The sequence below is a fragment of the Peromyscus eremicus genome, chromosome 20 (assembly GCF_949786415.1).
Source record: "Peromyscus eremicus chromosome 20, PerEre_H2_v1, whole genome shotgun sequence".
NCBI lineage: Eukaryota > Metazoa > Chordata > Mammalia > Rodentia > Cricetidae > Peromyscus > Peromyscus eremicus.
The window spans coordinates 16,801,034-16,823,489 of NC_081436.1; the positions used below are offsets into that span (position 1 = coordinate 16,801,034).

Here is a 22,456-nt window from a genome sequence, read left to right on the forward strand (position 1 = left end):
GGCTGAAGGCAGTCTTACCCTGGGACTGAAGGTACGGTGACATGCTCTGAGTTCCTAGGAGTATGGAAGAGGGACCCAGATTCCAGGGCCAACTCAGCACAGGCGTTTAACAAAGGCAACTCAGAGAGTTGCCTCTTGTCCAGAGCCTGACAGAAGATCTGCGCTGGACCCTGACACTTATTCTGCTGGTTCGTAGGTCCTGGGAGTGCCAAGTCCTGGCTTCAGAGGCTCAGAGCCAGGTCTGTGTCCCACCCCAATCCCAGGCAAGTGTTTTCTCATGCCACCTGGACAAATACTCCTTCATCTTCTTAAGTCCCAAGTATATCAGCAAGGCCACAGCACTGCTGTGCTCACGGCAGGGCCTAGAGCACAGGCCCTGTGTGGGACCTGGCCTTGAAGTCAAGAACACAGGGCAGGCAAAGGGGTTCTGGGTAAAAGAGCTTGTCATCAAGCGTTCCACCTTGAGTTTGACCCCTGGTACCCACATGATAGAAGAGAATGGACTCCAGCAAGCTGTGCTCTGACCTCCACACCTAGACCACAGCACAGGCATACTAGGCTCCCCAAACAAATGGAAAAAAAGAATGTAAAAACCACGAGCCATATGAAGCATCTTTATTTTGTGTTTCCAACACATCACATTCAAAGCACACATCCTGCCTGGCTCAGCTCGCGGGCTCAGATGCATGACTGTTGCCAGCATCCCTTACACCCAGTCAAGCATTTGCACACATGAAAATACATTCAGGGCTTAAGTTAACCTCATGGGTCCTTGTCATCTCATTAAAAAAAAACCACCATGGGGAAGATCTCTATGGCCCTACCCTTTTGTCTGAGGGGTGATCTGCACCATGGAAGAGTCAGGAAAGATGGCGCCTCCCCACAGAGCCACAGAGGCAGCTTTCCTCATAACTGGGTGCCCCTCACCCAAGACAGGCACTAGTCTGAGGGAGCATGCCCCCCAGCTGATCCAGGACATGGACTGACTGCACAGCACTCTGTTGATGTCATGCCCTATCTGACCCAGGATGATCTGAAGACAAACAGACACACACTTTCCCTGTGTCTTCCCCTCCGGCCTCTGGGCAGTGTCCTAGTGCCCGGGCAGTGGTGCACTGCTCTTGAAGGAGGGGCAGGCCAGAGAGGGGCCACAGTGGGTAACTGAGGGCAGGAGCCTGCTCTAGGAGTCTGAAGCTCTTGCCCTGTAGGTGGCCTGGTGGTCCTTGGGGATCCCACATCCCAGAGGCCAGGCAGCCTGGGGCATACCTGGGAGCACATGTGAGAAGCCATTCTGAGGGCCCTGAAGCAGCCAGGGCAATGGTTCCAAACCAATGGATCTGGAAAGGGCAGTAGGGTATGAAGGGACCCCAGCCCAACAGCTCCTGACTATTCCTATCAAAGTGATGGTGAGAAGAACCTCCCTGCACAAGGCTGGGACTGCAGAACCATTTATTTCTGCCCTGTCAGGGCCAAATATGGGCCTGTGAGACAGTCTCTAGGCCCTGACTGACAGTAACTCCTGCCTTCCTTGGGGATCTTTGACCCCCTCCCAGCAAGGACAAGTAGTGGGTTAATTATAAGACAAAATGTAAGGTGGCTGTGAGAGGTCTCAGCCTGCCCTGGCTTCTTTTTGTCCCCACAGCCTTCCAGGATTGAACTCCTGGTCCAGCCCTGTTTACCCAAGTCTAAACATGGCGGCCATTAGAGGCTCTGTGTGCAGAAGCCCTAGCTTAGCCCCAATAGTGCTCAGCATCTTTGTCTGGACTTTATTCTTTCACTTGACAGAATAGATTTGTGCATTTCAGAGCAGGTCTGAGATGGCTGCCCACCTCTGCCTGGCACCCACACAGCAGGCCTCACTGAGGGAAACTTCCTCTTGGCTGTCTGGGCTGGGGGCCCAAGGGTGGGCATTTGGCAAGGAAGGGCCAGGGTGAGGGACACTCCTGGCCACACTGAGCTTCTGAAGCTAGGATTCTCTCCCGGGCTCTCTTTGGTATCTCATCAAACTGAGGCTGACTGTCCTGCCAGCCCTGGACCATGCGAGGCCCATTCTGCTAGGCCACACCAGGAAAGAACCGATCCAGAGGCCAGCATCCACCCAGGCAGAGAAGGGATGCTACCCTCAGGGTGAGGCCACTGCCATGGGCCCCAGGCTCACTTTTTGTAGTGATTGGGGGCGTCTGCGAAGGCAAACTTGAGGCGATAGGCCTCGGCCAGCAGCAGGCTGACGTCCTGGTCATCCCAGCGGGCGGTAGGCAGGTTCTGGAGGAAGAGCAGCAACTCCTGGGGAGAAACAGACAGTTAGGGAAGGTCCGGGGCTGCAGGCCAGGTCCAGCAGCAGGCACCCAGGAGAGCTCAGTCAGCAGCAGGAGCGGAGCATGGTGCAGTGCCCTCAGCTGCTGGGGTCCCTCTCACTCACTCACTCACTCACCCTTCAACCCCACCGAGTCAGACTCTGGCCTCTGTAGTCTGTCACCCAGCTAAGCATCTGAGAAGCCACACAGTGGATCTTCTCAGGACTGCAGCTGTGACCCATTTTCTAAACCTTTTAATACTCCAGGGACACAGCATCAGTGGTCTCCATGGCCAGGAAGGCTCCATAGGCCAGGCCGCAGGAGAATTCTGGGAGTCCAGAGCTTCTTTGAGACCAGAGAGTGACACACCAACTCTCTACACACTTCCTCATGTGTCAGGTGATGACCTCAGGTCTCAGCAATATATTTATACCATAGGGCAGAGTCATCACAGGAGCCTCACAACAGAGCCACCTGTCCCCTCCTCTATTCTTCCCCAAGACCAAAGGCAACCAGTTCTGACACTGGGGACTGGACAACAAGACACCCGACTAGGAACAATCATTCATGTCACCCTAGAAGCTCAGGGACCTCCTTTATAAGAAGAGCAGCATGACTGGCCTGCCAGCCATTGGGATGGCATATAGACCAAAGGGACATGTCCAGCACCAGGCAGGCACAGAATGAACACACTAGACACACACTGCACACTGTAGGCACACAGTAGATATATGCTGCACACACTGGACACACTGCACACTGTGGGCACACAGTAGATATATGCTGCACACACTGGACACACTGCACACTGTGGGCACACAGTAGATATATGCTGCACACACTGGACACACTGCACACTGTGGGCACACAGTAGACATGCACTGCACACACTGGACACACTGCACACTGTGGGCACACAGTAGATATATGCTGCACACACTGGCCACACTGCACACTGTGGGCACACAGTAGATATATGCTGCACACACTGGACACACTGCACACTGTGGGCACACAGTAGACATGCACTGCACACACTGGACACACTGCACACTGTGGGCACACAGTAGATATATGCTGCACACACTGGACACACTGCACACTGTGGGTACACAGTAGACATGCACTGCACACACTGGACACACTGCACACTGTGGGCACACAGTAGATATATGCTGCACACACTGGACACACTGCACACTGTGGGCACACAGTAGACATGCACTGCACACACTGGACACACTGCACACTGTGGGCACACAGTAGATATATGCTGCACACACTGGACACACTGCACACTGTGGGCACATAGTAGACATGAGCTACACACACTGGACACACACTGAGTACAGGCTGAGTACACACTGGACAGTTCCAGCCACTGCCACTCAGTTCTGCTGGCATTAGGGGTGAAAAGCTCTGCTTTGGGGTTTCCATGCTGCAGCTCCTCTGCTTCATCCATCATCCCAGGTCTACACTAGGCCATGTCTTAGAGTGGAGATGTAGGGGTGTCCCACAGGCTCAGGGATGTCTGAGAGCTAAGAGTTTAGAACCAGGACATACAATGTTTAGACAGTGAGTTACTAACAATAGCTGAGGCCAGTGACGGGAGGAGAAAACCACAGGTTCTTGGGGACACCATGGTAAGATGCATGTGACCCCCATACAACATGGTATCAACAGCCTGCCCTCTCCTAGATAGATGGCCACCACCTCCAGGGAGCAGCACACTCCTTTCCAATGGTTCTGCAGACACCAGCTCTACAGGACCTGGGCCCTGAAGCCACCCCACCCCAGCTTCAGACAGCTGACAAGAGACAGAGCAGCCGGCTTCAAAACAGCCCAGCCCAGCAGGGCCTAGTTCCCAATCTATGGCAGCTGCTGGACTCTGGCCCACCAAGCTTCCAGAACCTTACTTAGATAGCAGGAAGGGGCCTGAGCTGCCCATTAATGTGGACTAGGATAGCACTGTCGGTATGGGTAGAACCAGAAGAGGCCACAGTGGTGCTCAGGACAGTAGCCCAGGCTTGGGTCTGGCTGATCAGAACAGACTTCTCTCACGATCTCTAACCCAGGTTGGAGGGAACCTCCAGCAGACCCAGGGATGCACACTCCGATCACCAGAGCCATGTGCCAGGACATTCTTTAATCGCCGTTTACTCTTGCTCCCCCACCCCTATTTCCTTTGCATTTTGGATACTTTCTGCGGGCCTTTAAATTGAATTCACGGAGCAGGTCTCCCTGGCAGCATGTCCTCAGGGACACATCAACATCAATCTACTGTCTTCCACCATTAGATGCAACTTACACGGATGCCAATCCAATTCTGAGCAGGTCATAAATAAATACCTTTGGTTTTATTTTTAATCCACTTCGCTTCATATTATCATGACCTCGCTACTTGCAAGGTGAGAAGCAATACCCTCCCATTACGGTAACTTACCGACTCCACTGCACACTCAATTTCAGAATCTAATTTAGTCCCCCAGGTTCACTGAATGGAGGGAGAATGGAAATGCCTGGCTCCTCACGGCCTGCAATGCTAAAGAAGGAAAAATCTATCCGGGTGACCTTTAAGGCAGGCAAGGAACACAGACAAACACGGCCTTAAATACAGATTTCTTTTTTAAAAAGGCTTGTCTTTCTGTTGCAGCAGGCAGCAGCATCTCCTGTCTAGGAAACACGGTGCATTTATTAGAGGCTGTTGTCCGTCACCCACAAGGCACACGAGGCAAGCAGTAACTCACGAAGCCATCGCTGGCATGCCACAGGGGCTGGCAGGGGACAGCTCTGCATTGCACAGCTATGGTGACAGGTATGTCCCTCCACTGAGCCCATGTCAGAACTCTGCAGGTAGCACTTGACCCTTCTGCCTTAACCCCAGAACCAAACCAGTGCTGTGACCACTCTGGTGGCTGTGAAAATAGAGGGCGGTTTCTCTTCTGACACTGACACTACAGAAACTCGAGGACACCGCCACTAGAGAGTACAGTGGGGTGTTACACACCTGCCTTTCTCTATTTGCCTTGTCCTTCATTTAACAAAGGAGTCTGTGGTCAGTGGGGACCAAAAGTGACAGGACCCACTGCATACCCTGTGGGTCACCGCTTCTCAGCCCTGAGCACATGTGGGCTGTGGTCATCTGAAAAACTCCAGATTCATACCAGTGCTCCTGATGTAACCCAGGACGACCCATATGAATGGGCTTAGTGTCCCAGCAGTGGCCTTGGCCAAGGGGATGACTGGGCCACATCCTGGACACTAAGGCCCCCTCACAGGACAATGTGGATCCAGACAGTTTCTGTTCTACCTAGCAGCCTAGTCAGGGTGCACCCTGATAGCAGGAAGAACAGTGTTTCCCCTCAGGCACAGTGGCTTTGGAAGATGTTGAATCAAGCCCCACAAGCTGGGCTGCTTCAGCCTGCTCTGTATGCAGTGCTAAAGAGTACCCTCTTCAACACAGCCTCGCTGCCATGTCTGGCCCCTGGAGAGGCTCCAAGAGATGAGGCTCTGAATGTTAAGGAGAGAACCTGGTTCTGTCTGCTCCTTGACAAAGAGTTTGTCTATTCAGAATCAGCGCTTTGCAATGTTGTATGCACAGGGGATCACTCTTACACATAGGCCCTTCCACAGAAGACAATATGGTAAGCTGCTTACACTCTTGGTCCCTCTTAGGATCCATTGCCGGATCTCTGAGAGTTGAGGATCTGGTGGGATCCTGGGGTCAGATGTCAGTGGACTTTCATTCAAGCTCTGGCTCTGACCACACCACCCTCCACAATCATGTCCCTGATGCTGTCATGAGGATCTGCCTTCTCTGCAACATCAGCAGCTCCATGTGTCCTTTGGTCCCTCAAATCCGGTGCATGGCCCTTGGTGGTCACTGAGTGCAGGGATCAGATAGTATAGGGGGTCAATGTTTGCAACTGCTGAGCAACTAGGGCCAAATCTCAGGCCTGCCTTTGTTGCTGTGTAGCCCTGGGCAAATCTCCTAACTCTTCTGTCTCTGCTTCTCAGCTGTAAAATGGAGACTGTTCTGGGTCCTCCCCTGTTGGTTGCCAAGTGTGTGCATAGTGTCCCAGAGTGCCTGGGGTAAAAGGTTCGGTGGCAGCAGCTGGTTAATAGTGTAACTGTCACGAGTGAGGTGACCAGCACTCCAGAGACAGCAGGAGCTATACAGCAGCACCAGCCTTGAAAGAAGAACTGCTAATGAACAAGTTCCCTGTCTATGACAAAGGATGAGTTAGTTAGCAGACTGGTATGTGTGTGTATGGGGGTGGGGCAGATAGATAGATAGATAGGTAGGTAGGCAGATAGATAGATAGGCAGGTAGGTAGGTAGGTATAGATAGATAGATAGATAGATAGATAGATAGATAGATAGATAGATAGATAGATAGATAGAGAGATAGAGAGAGAGATAGATATAGAGAGATAGAGAGATAATGTGCACAATCATGTGGAGGCCGGAAGACAATCTTCAATGTTGCTCCTTAGGAGCTAGCCATGTCTGTGAGACCTAGAGCTCACCCTAGGATTAGGGTAGGCTGGACAGCTAGTAAGCCCTAGGGATGTGCCTGTGTCTGCCTCCCCAGTGCTGGGATTACAAGCATATACCACTGTATTTAGCTTTTTAACATGGGTTGTGGAGGGTTGAACTGGGGTCCTCACCAGCACCTCATCAGCTTAGTCGTCTCCCTAACTGGCAGACAGGTTTATTTGGCAGAATGTTCAAAGATGGAGGACAGCAGCACCTTGCTTTCCCACTGGAGTATTGGATGCAGCAGGGACGAGGCAGTTCTGTGGGAAGGAACCACCATCAAGGGCTCAGCGACCCTGCTGTGGGTAGGAATCCACAACCCCAGGGATCCACCGTGTCTGCACACCTGCCAGTGTCATCGGCAATCCTAAGAGATGGCTATCCTGCATGCCTGTACCACACTGGGTGCTCCTGAGGCCACGGAGAGGCAGAAGGTGGTGTCCTTCAACCTCATTAAACCTGCTCTTCAAATTCCAACTCAGGTGCAAAAACGAACTGTATTTAATTAAAAATGTTTCCAAAGGGCTGACTGGGGCTTGAATTGCTAAGTGGATAAAACAAAGCTCTCTCACCCTCCACCTGCCTCTGACCTGGGAAAACCCCAGCAGACTTTCAGGGCAGGTGCACTCAGATCACACAAGGGCAGTGTTCTATAAAGCGTTCTTGTACAAGGCCTACCTTGGCCTGGTGGCAATTCATATGACTCTTCTAAGTGGATGATGTACCTGAGCTGGCTGAAGATGGCCACTGCCTGCCAGCACTAGGGGCATAGACACTAAGCTCCAAGACACAAAGTTTCTTGTATAAAAGGTAAAATGTGCCCAACTCTGGAAAGGTACCATCCATGTGGCCCTGCCTTCACCCTCAGAAATGTGCTGGTGACAGCTGTCAGTGCATGATGGGGACTCACTGGACTCTAGTCAGAGTGCATCAGAACAAACTGGAGAGGGAAACAGAGGGTAGAGAATATGCAGGGTAGATCTAGTCTCTGCTTCAGGGTTGTGGTCAAGTGCAGAAGGCCAAGGACTGAGCCAGTGAACAGGCAGGGTTAGGATGCAGGACCCAGCACTGCATCTTCCAGATGGATGCTCCAAACGTGAGAGCTGAACAGTAAGGTCTAAGGCCAGGACCTCCACAGACACAAGGACCCCGTAAGAGCAAAGCGCTGGAAGAACGGGTCAGAGCTATGTGTCATGATGAGCCAGGTGCTATGTGAACTCCTGGGGCCGCCATGGCCTCCATTCTCTGGGACACTGCTTTGTCTGTAGATAGTGGGCTGTGAGTATCCCTGCATGTTACCTGTGTGGTCACATGGATTCACAGGCTTGTGTGATTGGTATCTGATGTGATTGGTGGTAATAGGGAATAAGCTGAACTCTTTTTTCTTAAATACCTGTCTGCACTTTCTAACCTTTTCAAAATTACACACTTTAACAAATGCTAAACGGAAGGTCTAGTTTGAGTCAAGGGGTAGCCTGACTGCTAGAGTGGCATATGTCTGGTCCACACTGGACCCTTCTTGTTTGGGTCCCCTGACAGTTGCCCTGCATGGTTACAGAGGCTCTCTATTTACAGGGACAGGGAGAAAGCCTGGATGGTGTGGGACATCACACTGTCCTCTAGCAAACAAGGTGACAAGGGTAAATCATTCATTCACTGGGACTTCCCAGGTGCACAGAGGACTGTACCCTATCCTTGGGCCAGCCCTGCAGCGACAGAGAGTCAGGAAATGAGTAGGGATCATGTTTAGCAGAAGCCAGTGGGTATAACTGAGCAGTGTGCCTAGCTGGCTGCTGTGGTCCATGGAATATCTGAAACATGATGACGAGCTGAGATGTAGCGCTGTCAGAACCTGTATACATTTTGGATGGTGGGTACAGACAAAAGAAGGCAGAGATTTTCTTCAATAATTCTATGGGCAGTGCAGGTTAAAATGACAGCATTTTGGCTTTGCTGAACTAAATAAAGGGTTTCGCTAAACTTCATTACATTAAATTTTTTAGTTAGCATATAAAATGGGTTTCACGACCACATTTTCATACATACAGATCACTGGACCTGACTCTTATTCCTCTCCACTGTCTTCACAATCCCTTTCTTCTCCTTCTTTTGGTCCCCTTCCTTCTCCTAGTGACCCCACTTCTGCTTTCACATCATACACAGACAGTCAAGACCCAGTGTCTGCACAGAGGGAAACCTGGTATTAGTCGGGGTTCTGTCTCTATATATGTGTGTGTGTATAAATATGTATATACATGTATATACGTTCTATCTATCTCTATATAATATATTCTCATATTCTCTCTATTTATCTATCTATCTATCTATATATACACACACACATATATATACATATATGTTATATGTATATGGGATTTAGGAGGCTATAATGCCAGGGAAAGAATAGACTTGCCAGCAAGAGCAAGCAGAGAGCAAGCTTCCTTCTTCCATGTCCTTTATATAGGCTGCCAGCAGAAGGTATGGTCCGGATTAAAGATGGATCTTCCAACCTCAAAAGACCCAGATAAAAGTGGGTCTTCCCACTTTGATGATTTAGCTAAGGGGGAAAAAGTCACACGTGTACCCAGCAGCTTGGGTTTTAGTTAATTCCAAATGTGCTCAAGTTGACATCCAAGAACAGCCATCACACTCCTTCTCTTGTCCCTCCTTCCCTTTACAGTTCTTAAGTGGCACGGGGCACATTAGCACATGTTTGTAGTTCTAGCACTACAGGCTGAGGTGGAAAGGACGCAAGTTCAAGGCCAGCCTGGACCATATATAGAAACCTAATCTGGGAAAACAAAGATAAACACGTGAATGAATGAATCTAAGTGGCCCTGCCCTGAGTCACGCTGCCTCCTGGCACTCCTGAGACCCTGTGCGCAGACAGACCATGGGGCGTGGAGGCCAAGCTCATCAGCAGCTCCTGCACTGCAGAGAACACACAGATCTGCTTAAAGCTACTCAAGCCTGAGGTTTACAAATTGCCAACATGCAAAGATGAATAAATTAATCAGGACAGGGCTAAAAGGGCCGGCTGTCTCTTCTCGTTGCTTTCTTCCCTAACTGGGAAAGATGAAGGAAGGGCCTCCACCCTGACACACGAGGCGGGCAGTGGGGTTAATTGGTTTAACCCATCTCCCATCCTGCTCAGCTCAGCTCTGTGCCTTGACCAGAAACCCCGAGGGCTGGAGATGCTGCAAGGAGCCTACTTGCCCTCTGCTGAAAAAGAGGGCCAGGTGCCACCTGGGCCACTGTTTGGGACATCCAGGACAGAGCACAGGATCTCCTGGGAGACAAATTCTTGATTCCTTTCTCCCAACTTGTCAGTCTTTTAAGATGAGCAAACAGGCATGGAGAGGCTGGAAGATGGTTAGAAGGAGTGAGGGGAAGGACGAGGTGTGTGGAAGGCACACCTGTAACAGAATGGCACAGCCCATCTTCATCTGCTTAGGAAGCAGCAGGGAACACCAGAGCCCCACACACTGCCCCTTTGAGGGCCACCCTGATATACAAGTGAGAAGACAGGATCCCTCCAAGCAGGAGGGCAGTCACACAGAGGAAGTGCCCCCAGGAATCCTCAGTTTCCTTGTTGCCTATTGCCTTCACTGGGACCCTCGATGGCCATCAACCACAGTCCCCTCCTCAGGGCAGAGTTGGGGATAAATAAGACACACATGAAGCATAGCATACAGGTTCTGTTGAGGTGTTGCCCCCTACATGTCCTCACTACCTCAGCCCTGGCTATGTGAACCTTCACACAACCCTGTCACAGAGCAGGAAATAGAATCTGGTAGCCAACAAAGATGGGACAAAGGTCAAAACAGAGGCCTGCCTGCACCTGGCTCTGGGACCGGAACATTCATACTCTCAGCCTTCCTGAGGCGAGCTGTGCCTCAGACAGCTGTCTCTGGCTCCCAGCTAACCCTCATCCCCATCCTGGTCCCAGCCTCTGGAGTCTCTGCAAACCTTGGGCTTGGGAAGCCAAAGGGCATGGCTCTACTCAAAGGCACAGACCTCAAGCAGAAGGCAGGGGGACAGGACACCCTGTCCATACCCATCTGCACTGGATTGCAGGGGCTATGCCCACAGTCAACATGAAACACATTCATGCTAGCTAGACACGTGTAAAATCAAAGTGTGGGCAGGGGATGGGACACAAACACTCTGAAACAAACAGGCAAAAGTCAGGAAGAGAAGGTTTACAGAAAGAGGTCCTTAAGCCAGTGAAGAGATGCTCTCAACAATGGACTGAGATGACAGCCCAGAGACATCACTGGCCACCCACAAGCCTGGCACAAACCCACAAGGTGTGAGCCCACTCTGCTGGCAAGGACAGCTGTCAGAAAGAGATCTGGAACTAGGGAGATGGCTCTGTGGGTGAAGTGCCCATTGCCCAAGCACGGGAACCTGAGTTGGATCCCTAGCATGCATATTAAAAGCAACAATAAGAACATGGGACATGGTGGTGTGTGCCTGTAATCCCAGTGTTGGGAAGGCAAGATTCCTGGAACTCGTGGCCAGCCAACCTCTCTTACATAGATACTCCATATCTATGAGGTACCCAAGGTTGACGTGCACATCACACATAACATGCGCGCGCGCGCGCGCACACACACACACACACACACACACACACACACACACACACACACACCCCAAATCTGGGGAGAAACAGAGAGCACCTGAGAACTAGTTGACAGCAGAGAACCTTCAAGAACTCTGCTGGTACAGCCCAGCTCCCAAGCCTGCGTGCATGCATGCATACAGAATACCCCACCTCTCTTGTTGCTGGGAACAACTGAGACAACTCAACAGAGGAAGGGTTCGTTTCCCACAGGACGTCAGAGGGCTTGGTTCATCACGGAGGGAGGGTACAACAGAGCAAAGCAGCTCTTGCTTTGGTAGTCAGGAAGCAGGGAGAGTGTTGTATTTCTTTTTCCCTACCAGTCCACGGGATGCTGCTACCCACATCCAGGGTGGGTCTCCTCTCAGTTAACTATTTTTGAAAGCATCCTCACAGTGGCACTCAGGTGTGTTCCTCTTCAATCTCTGAGGTGATTCTAAGCCCAGTCCTGTTGGCAATGAGGACCGGTGAAGGTGCTGGTCTTAACGGCTCACTTCTAGCTGGCTCACCCTATGCTCAACCTCTGACTAGCAATCAAGGAGCTGAATACATTTGTCTGCTTGCCACATCAAAGTGGTACGCATTCAACCATGCCTTCCATTTTCTCATATTTAAATTTCTTTAGTAATAAAATGTTAAAGAAAGGACTACCCCTGCTAGTGTACAAAAAGCCCTGGCACAGCCATACAATGGGGTGTTTATTTAGCAGTTTAAAAATATGTTCTCGAGAGGCTTGAAGATACCCTGGAGTGTGACAGACAGTGAGGCAGTGAGGGGGCTACGCAGGCACTCGTGGCCCTTTTTATGCCAACAGAGCAGAACAGCAGGAAATGGTCCCTTCCTTGAAGAGCTGGGCTTGGGGTGGGAAGAGCTATCCCATGGCTCCATTTTTTAAAATGCTGTTTTCTAAGGTTGTATTTTTGCAGTGGAGAGTAGTCAACCCACGGTTTCCATTTTCAAAGGCAAGCCAAGCATCTCCTCCTTCATAGCGGGTCCTGGCGGTGTCTCCTCACCAGGAGGACTAGGCAAACTCTCCACTGCACAGGGCGAGGGACTCAAGCCACATGCCCTGAAGGAGGCATCCTGGCAGCCACAAACTTTCTTGCAATTGACCACCAGGGCCTCCTGGGTGTATATCACCATCTATCTGGTCCATGAACTTAGAAGCCAGGAGCCTTGGTCAAAGCTGCCCAGGACCTCCTACATGGTCTCAGTTCAGGCATATGTAGCACGGGCCTTTTCCGTGGTACAGGAACCATGACTGTTTCTCCAAGGCAGGCTGGGAGGGCCCAAACCCCATCTCCGGCCAGGTGCTAGCCAGAGGGAGGGAGGCCACACTCAATAAGCCCCTGTCACTTATCCATGCCAGGCACTGGAAGAAGAGTAGAGCTTCTGTCTCTCACCTCATAGGGTCACTGGGTGGCTATCAGCCAGCAAACCAAAAGCATACAGAACTTCATCTGACAGGCAGTGACAGGGAAGGGACCAAGGGCAGACTGTGCTGGGCCCCCACACTGTGGCCTCTGTGGTAGACACTTTGTTGGTGGTCTAAACCCATCCAATTAGGGATCTCTGCCTCCCAACAAAATCAACAACCCAGAGAGGGTGACCTCAGTGCCCCAGGAGAGACGACAGCAAACCGTGCAGGGCAGACCTGCACCGCCTTGGGTGTCCTGGCTCCTAGCTGGCCCCTGCCTGCGAGAGGGGCTGTATGGCTCCATGGTATGAGTACTTGCCCCACAGGGCCTGTTCACAGTGGACTCTGGCCCTGAAGTCCTTTCTTGCCTTACTCTTAGCCCATCCCATGGGCTCAGTCTCCAGCTTGGACAGTTGACTTCTTTGACAATCCACTTATTATTTGAGAATCTTGTCAAATTTGGGCCCAGATCAGGTCAAAACTTAGGAAAGGGAGAGTTACTGGGACTGAATGGTGGATACTGGCTGACCATCTCTCGGGCTGACATCCCACTCAGGGTAGAAAGAGGACACCTCAACAGAGCCATCCTCTGAAGAACCCACAACAGCATGGGGACATGGACTGTCCTTGTAATTAATTTCTCTTTTTTTCTAAAAGGAATTCTAAAGAGAAAAATAGCATTTGGAGGTGAAAACAGGGGCTGGCACAAAAGCTCCAGTGGAGCCGGCTTCCCTTTCATCTCCCAGCATGGCTGAGCGACTTCTGATCAACATACAGAGAATGCTCACATCCAAGCACGGCGATTAGAGTCTGTTTCATCCCAAGCAGACTTCTTGCTTTTGTGGTACGTAGGGCCAGGATGTGGGGCCATGTGGTCCTGAGGCATCACTGGGGAGGTGGTGGAGCTTAAGGCAGGATGTGATCACAGGGAAGGAGCCCACACCTCCGCTCTTATCTACAAGGCAGCAGACTCACTGCCCTCACACCAGGATCCCTAGAGAGCACGCCTGTGGAGAGGGCCTCTGTGAGGCCTCTGCCAGCTCCTAATCTCAGAGCTATCACCAGGAGGCAGATGCAGGGTGGACAGAAGGGACTAGAACACCGGAGCTGTGGGCCCCACATCCTGAGTTTTTCTCAGCAGCTGTCACTCCCCAATCTGATTCCAGGCCCACAGGCGGAGGCAGCTCTCAGCTAGAGGCAAGCTGAGTGGGAGGCACAGAGGGCATCTGCAGGTCCACTAGCCCCCTAGAAGCTCCAGGCAAGCCAGTCCTGACTACTACACTACACACAGGGAGAAGGTATCTCTTCTGGGGAGCCTCAGGCAGTGCATGGACTTGATCTGGTCATCTGGTCCTGCCATCACACCCATGAGACTTCTCTGGTAGTAGAGCAAGAATGTAGGAGGGCACTGGGTATCCTGCTTGTCTTCAGCAGCAGGGAGTGGGAAGCACAGTGAGAACACAGTCCTGGGCTTATCCAGCCCATGCTGGCTACATGTCCCCCCTCTCTGTACTGGTCACTTTTCTACTCATTTATCTCTAGACTCGTCTACCCACACTCCACCAGCAGCCCTCAGTGGTGCCTTCCACCTTTCCGGCAGACCGAACTTGCCCTTGCAGCTCTGCTTTGGAAACCCTTTGATCTCAGAGTGTGTGCAGTGCCAGGCAGAAGCACCAAGCCCCCTACTGAAATGAGAGCAAGGTGCAGATTCTGCTTGTCAGACATACTCAGGGGCTGTCGGGGAGCACTGCCCTATCACAGCCCAAGGGAACTCAGTGTGCACCTGCCACACAGCAGGCAGGAAAGCCCAGAGCTGCAGCCAGCACAGCCCCCCCTGTATCACAGGGCTGTGAGGAAGCTGTAATCACAGAGAGCCCAGTCCAAACAGCCTGCAGATGAGCAGCAGGACAGAAGCCACTGGGTCATGGCACCTGGATTCTGTGTGATGTGTGCTATGATACCCACACTCAGGACAGTGTCTCCCACTCCTTTTGTATGTACCCAAGGTTCAATCTTCTGTTCCTTGCTCATCAAGGGTCCTTTTTAACCCCAGGGCAAGATGGGACCTTCTAGGTAAGGCTATCTGTGACTACAGAAGTCTGAAAGACCTTCAGGGAAATGACATCCCAGAATGTCCTCAAGCACAAGAAGCCAGGCCTAGCACTCACCACAACCTAGAAAGTAGCACAGCTCAGCGCCTATCCAAACTCAGCAGCCAGCACAGCTCAGTGCTCCTTAGTCAACCAAGATTCCAGTCAAGGGATGGAGGCCCTGCCCTTCAGAGAGGGTCATGAGAGAGCTGGGTCTCAAGCTCCCTTCCCAGAAATGGCCCAACATTGAAAGCTGCGTTTCAAGGTGCATACATATTACCGACTGTCACAGAGCTGAGTTCACAGGTTCACTAGCAAAATGGCGTTTTCCTTGTAATATACTTTGTAAAAGTTCTTCAATTTCTGGAGTTGTCCAACTCTGAGTTCTCACATTGATTTTCTGCTGTCAGGGAAGCCAGGTGGAAAGATACACAGGGGGGCTGAGGTCTGGAAAGGTCAGTTTCCACATTGGTACATCCGAGGAGCCATGACCTGTCTCAGTTGAAGATGTGGGGAGTGGGCACAACACCCCTCACTGACCATAGCATGAGAGGGCACCGAGCATCACAGAAATCGCCTCAGAGTGATCAACAGTATATGGAGAGTGACAGCCTAGCCCTCACAGCCTGGCTTGCTGTGTACATGTGAAGACTGGACAGGTGTGTTAGCGCCTCCTCTCAGCTGAACCGGGAGCTGCAGCTCACAGGCTGTGTTAAGGAACAGGCCCTGGTGTGGGCACGAGCCCAGGGTGGGACAGGCTGCTCTGCAACACTTTTTCCACACAATCACACACTGGCATTTGGAACCTGTGCATCTTCCCTGAGCTTTGGACCTCTCTGCATATAGTGGGAGAAGGGGCTACAGCCACCGTGTATCCACTTGTGCACATAATCACTACCGCTCACTCACATCTGTGGGCTGCCCGCCAAAGGAGAGAGACATAGGCAGAGTAAGGCTGGTCTCCTACCTGGCCCCAGGGAATGTTACACAGAGGAGCTATGTGGGTGCAGAAGAGGTGAGGTATGCATATAAGAGTCCAAAAGAGGGGCCTGACTCAGGCCAGGGCAGGCAGCGGGTAAGAGGCCAGGCAAAGGCCTGAAGATCAGTACTGCTGCCCCCTCACTGTGTCCCAGAGGTCAACCTGGGCTGGTCTGTGTGTAGAGCAGATGAGTGGATCTATAGGAGAGCCAGCTAAGGAGCACAAACAAGTCAGGAGGAAAGGCCCAGGTAAGCAGGCACAGGAATGAGCAGGACACCAAGGTGCAGGGTGTCCAGCACAATTGGTGAGCTAAGCCAGCAAAGGTGCTGAGGCAATAAGTATTGTGGATGGAAGGGACAATCCTGGCACAGGCTGGCAAGCAGGCAGAGCCCTGGCCTGAGCCCTTTCACCCTAGAAGGGTTTGGAAAGAGAAACTAGTAAGTGGGAGAAGGCTAGATTCTGACAGCTCTGAGTACTCCTGCCTCTTAGTGCCACTAGTCAAGTACTCAGATTTCCCAGTGCCAGCAACTGAGTCTGCCCACCTGCTTGCAAAGGCATCCACTCTGAATGGAGCATTGACGGTGCCATAGAGCCCCAGTGTTGTTGGTCTCTGGGGTATGCATAGCCCTATAAGGTGTGGGGTTCTTCCTTGACTTTCTCTTACTCTAAGAACAGGCTTAGAGACAGCATCAGTGGAGAAAACTATGCAGAGAAGCTGAGCCATGCCCAAGGCTCTAACTGCCCCCAAGTGTGTAGACAGTTCTTGAGATGTCCTGAGGGAGGGTGCTGGAGTCTCTGCCATGTACCTCCTGGAGGGACCTGGTAGGCTCACCTGAGTCTAGAGAGAACTGCAGCAGCCTTTAACTTGGAGATTGCATCACCAGTGGTCACAGGCAAGTCACACTATTAGGATAGGACACTTCCAGGAAGCCATTAAACCCTCAAGGACCAAATGCCCAGAGCATACAGATCTTCTCAGGTGCCCTACCTCCAGTGATACTCCTTCCTTCCAGAACTTTCCTTCTCCAGCCTCCACAATGGACACCTGCAGCCTGTACCAGCCTCACTCTGCCACTTCTCCACCCAGCCCATCTGTACAACACAGGCCACCAGCCCATCTGTACAACACAGGCCACCAGCCCATCTGTACAACACAGGCCACCAGCCCATCTGTACAACACAGGCCACCAGCCCATCTGTACAACACAGACCACAAGCCCATCTGTACAACACAGGCCACCAGCCCATCTGTACAACACAGGCCACCAGCCCATCTGTACAACACAGGCCACCAGCCCATCTGTACAACACAGACCACAAGCCCATCTGTACAACACAGGCCACCAGCCCATCTGTACAACACAGGCCACCAGCCCATCTGTACAACACAGACCACAAGCCCATCTGTACAACACAGGTCACCCCAGAGCTCTCACCGAGGCACAGGCAGCCACCAGGGTGCTACCCCACTGTGGGGTCAGGGGCACTGCTGCAGGTGCAGGGGTATTCACTTCTGCAGAATGAATGATGCAGCCAACTCTAGGGATAAATACTGGGTAGTATTTTCCTAAATATCTAATTAAATTCCCATTTTTAGAACTTGGGGAAAATCACACGAGAAAGACAAATGGAAGCCACAGGACACACCATCCAGCAGCTTGTGTGCCACACTGGTTTTGTGCTAATGAGGCCTGGGCCACAAGCACACTCCTGCAAGTTCTGAGACTGTGCCATCACAGAGACCAAGCATGTCCTTACCAGATCATGGAAAGGTCACCGGGCATACCTGTCATCATTGGTCCTGCATGCATCTCTCAAGAGAGAGAGACCCTCTAGCACCACAAGATCCAAGCCTTGGGGTGACTGGAGAAGGAGACACTGATCCTGAGCTGGAAGGGATAAGTCTGACCCACACTCTTCTGCACTTGCTCTGTTCTTGCACCCCTAGAAACTACACCAGGAGCCGCAGGGAAGGCTACTGTTGGCAAGAAGCAAGCTGAGAAGCTGTCAGACCATCAGGGTGTTGGCACATGAGATGAATGGGAAGTGAAGCAGGCAGTGAGGCCCTGGGAGACAGGCTGAGAGTGAACATGGAGAGTGAGCCTGGAAGAGTGAGGCTGGGGGAGAGTGAGCCTGGGAGGGAGGGAGAGAGGGAGAGAGGGAGAGAGGGAGAGAGGGAGGGAGGGGGAGGGAGGGAGGGAGGGAGGGAGAGAGAGAGAGAGAGAGAGAGAGAGAACAAACACCTGGAAGAATAAGCCTGGAAAAAAGAACTTGAGAGGGTGAGTTTGGAAGAGAGAGCCTGGGACAGTGAGCCTGAATAAGGTACCATTCAAAAAGGAAGAGGCACCATGGGAAAGAGGTCCTGGGAGAACTATGTTCTCCCCCACTTCCTCTGGGTTTTACTCAGTCCATCAAGGCCAGGGTGCAGCACTACCCAGGGGAAAGGTGATGCTGGGACTCACCCCTTGTCTAGGGTCTCATACAGAATCTACAAACTGTTTACAGCCTTTTTTTTTTTTTAAGATTTCTGTTGAATCCAACTGTTCTTTTTCTCTCAAGCCATATGTTGTCCCTTTCTGCCTGTATTGTTTCAAATCTCTCTCAAGTGTTTGCAAAAAGATTTGTGGGTTGGGAGCAGCCTCCTCCTGGCAGGTCTTCATTAGATCATGGCCCTGTGGTGGGATCTCACCTTTTAGGAGGCTCTCAAGGGAACCCTACTTGCTGCCTGACGGAGGACAAAACGGGTCTCTCCCTATTGTGTCTGGCTTTGCTGAGATAAGTACTTCCCACCTTCCATGTGAGTGTCCCAGGGCTCCCTCAGGATGGCAGTCCTTCAGCATCCTCCCCCTGCTGTGCCCCTGGGAAGACAGAAACTACTGGCTGCAGCATTGGCCTGCTCAGGAGGTTTCCCCAGTTCTCTAACACAATGGAGGAGGTTCCAGACTCATACTGCCCCTCATGGACTTGTCCCCCTACTCTAGACAAGGGTTCAGCAGCCCACCCAGGTCCTCAGGACTTGAGCCAAGTCCTCCTTAATGAAGGCCAGAGCCCAGGTGCAGCTCTGGTCCCCTTTCCTGGCCAAGGGCACTGCTCCCTGCTGAGCCATTTGGAGCCAGAAGCCACATCTGCCCCGTTGGTGCACTTCCTGTGCTACTATTCTACTGCTGCTCAAGAATCAGTCCAGCCCAGCTGCTAGTACAGGAGGACACGAGGGCAGCTCTGGAAAAAAGGTCCCTACAGGAGGAGGTCCTCAGCCAGAGTCTCATCTGCCACTCTGCAGTCTCCAGATACCTATCGTAGCAACCATTGGTCAAGGGTGCTAGCATGAAAGACCACCGCTTTACTAGACTTTCCTTCAGACCTGAGGGTACACACTGGTCAAAGGAGCCAGCATGAAAGTCCACTCCCTTCCTAGCTTTTCCTTAAGACTCAAGGACACAAAGCAGTGTCCTATGAAGGTAAACAGGCCCCACTCCACCAGTGTTTCTGTCCTTCAGTGGACAGCCCCCAAATGTTGGCGACAATGATGGTCATGAGCACCAAGTGGGTACAGGGAGCATAATGGACAGGAAGAGGGTAATGGACAGAGAGGCAACAGACGGGAAGGTGTATCAGATGTGCTACTGCTTTGTAACCTTCCTTTTTAAGGAGACACTAGTATAAAAATCAGCTCAAAGTGGGTAAGAGACCTTAACGTAAGACCTGAAAGTCTGAGTCACTAATGGAAAGCAGGGAGCGCGTGAAAATCCAGACGTGTGCAAGGGCTTTCTGAGATGGACTCCACTAGCTCAGAAACTGACAGCAACAATGACAAATGGGCTGCACTAAATGAACATAATTCTGCACTTAAAAGACGACAGTCAGCAGTAAGGAAAGACCCACCCAACAGAGGGAGGCCCTGCAGATCACCAGCCAACAGAGGATTAATACTCAGCACAGAACTTCACTAGGGAAAATAATCTGATCAGTGAGTAGGCAACTAACTGAACATACTTTTCAAATGAAGACCTGGCCATGCTAATACAGCTGGAGCTGCACCTTAGTATGGAGTGATTACTGAGCATTCTTAAGGCCTGTTTAATCCCCAGAGTACCCACTCCCCTAAAAAAAGTATATATATATATATATATATATATATATATATATATATATATATATATATATAAACAATGTTCCTCTTTAGCCACCAAATACAAATCAACCACAGTGAGATTCCACCTCACCCCAGTCAGAAGAGCTCTCATCACAAAACAAACAGCACATGCTGGCAGGGACTAGGGAAAGAGGAGAAGCACCCTCACACACTGCTGCTGGGATGAAGTTAGTGCAGCTACCATGGAAACCAGGATGGAGGTCCTTCAAGAAACTGAAACAGACCTACAGTGTGACTCAGCTACACCACCTCTGGGGACACTGAGTAATACATCCACTTACCACAGTGATACACAATAACCACATAGGAGAACCAGACTAGGTGCCTGTAGGTGGATGAGTGGATTTAAAAAAAAAAAAAAATGTGCTGTGTGCACACACAGTGGAGTTTTATCCAGCCCTGAAGAATGAGATTAAGTTATCTGCAGGAAAACAGGCAGAGCTAGAGATCATCATGTTAAGTGAAATAAACCACACTCCTCAGAAAGGCAAATGTATTAGTTATTTTTCCTATTGCTGCAGTAAAGATACCTTAACAAAAGCAACTCAAGGAAGAGTTTATCTTGGCTCCTAGTCCAGGGATGACAGCTGGAGCTTGAAACAGCTGGTCACCTTGTATCCAGTCAAGAAGCAGAGAGGGATGACTGTGGGTACTCAGCTCACTTTCTGTTTATATAGTCCAGGGTCCCAGCCCAGAAGATGGGTCTTCCCCAACTGACTTCATCAAGAAAACCCCTCACAGGTGTGCCCAGAGGCTAATAACCAAACCTCGATACCCCTCACAGGTGTTCCTGAAAGACTGTCTCCTACAGGAATCTAGATCTTGTTCAGGTAACCTCCAGTGTCAAACATCAAACCGAGCGTTTGCTATTCTATGTGGAATGTAGGGGGAGAAAGAGGACATGACAGTGAAAGAGGGATATGGGGGTGGAAGAGACAGAAAGAGGAAGGGGGAGGCAAAGTAATGGAGAGATGAAGACAACCAGAGTACTTCATATGCATTTATGAAAACGTCATAATCAAATCCTCACTTCATCCAACTAACACATACTAATGGAAAAAACAACAGAAGGTTCTAGTAGGGAGAAAGGAGTACAGACATGGAGTTATTTCCTATGGAGAGAAGTACAGACCCGAAGTTATTATTATTATAATTATAATTATTATTATAATTATTATTATTATTATTATTATTATTATTATTATTATTTGGTGTATAGTATTTTTAAAAGCCTGTAATCTGGTTCTGACTTCTTTTCCTAAGTGAGACTGACCTGCACCCCCAGCTTTGTATTCATGTTTCGTATTTTCTTACTAAGAGAAGTCCTCCAAATTCTGTGGCCTTCAGGGCCACACCCACTTAAGAGTCATGTGAGCATGCCTTCCACAGCCAAATGTCTGAGAGGAGGAGCTTTCCAGGAAGAGCATGGGCATGTGGACCCTATGCGCCTCCCTCCCTGTGTGGCCCCAGAGCAGGCAGCCTGGCCTGTGTAGGAGCGGACAGGCCAGCCGTCGGTGAAGCCTCCCACATCCATCTCTGTGAGGCCAGAGCCTCATGATTGCAGTTGCTAGGTAGAACTGATGAAGAGATTCTAGGAAAACTCTGTAAGCCTCATTCCACAGATGGGAAGGGCTGGCCCACAGCCTCTTGTGCCAGGCAGACACAGCTGTTATCTTCCATGTCCTCCCCATCAGCAGGACCTCTTAATCTCCAGCCAGGGTGTCCAGCACCTCCACCTTTCTGTAATAGTTCAGAGATAATCAAATCGGATTACCTCTCAGACAGGAATTGATTTTGGCTGGGCAGTGGAGCAGGCAGCCAGATGTTTCTTCTGATACATGGTCTGTGACTCAGTGGCCAATTCTAGATCTGGCCAGAGGAGGGCTATGCATGCTGGGAAGCAGGAGGGCTTCTCATGGAATAGGGACTGGGGCCAGGGCTGATATCTTCCTGTAGACACTGTTCTGACACTGTATAGCTAGCTGCAGATGGGGCTCTGGCCTCAGCCATGCACTGTGGGACATCTGCCACGTGCAATGGAGCCCACAGCCTGTGGCTTCTGATCCCCTAAAACAGGTGAAACCAGTTACCTTGGGGCGTTAGCCCAGGCAGGTAATGGAGATTACCAACTTAATTAGAGCTAATGTGCAGGTAGCCAGGCAACACTGGTGGAGGAGAGAGTGGCTAGCACCCCACACAGGAGAGGTTCAGACAAGAGCTGAGTTTTCCAGCTTTCCCTGTCTCTGCAGGAGAAGGGCTGAACCAAGCCTCTTGTCTCCTGTGCCTGCCAGGCTTTCTGAAAAGTCCCAGGCAGGGCTCTAGAGACCAAGATTGGGCAGGTTCCTCCTGACTGTTCC

The 22,456-nt window shown here is 51.0% G+C and overlaps 1 protein-coding gene across 1 annotated transcript in view; it reads right to left on the bottom strand.

Moving 5' to 3' along the window:
• Positions 1-600: 600 nt before the first annotated feature.
• The window catches only part of Tbc1d22a (TBC1 domain family member 22A), a 303,265-nt gene continuing 281,409 nt past the window's right edge, over positions 601-22,456 (bottom strand). The window contains exon 13 of the mRNA XM_059247582.1: positions 601-2,283. Coding sequence (XP_059103565.1) covers positions 2,155-2,283 — 129 coding nt within the window. The 3' untranslated portion in view covers positions 601-2,154. The remainder of the gene's footprint in view (positions 2,284-22,456) is intronic.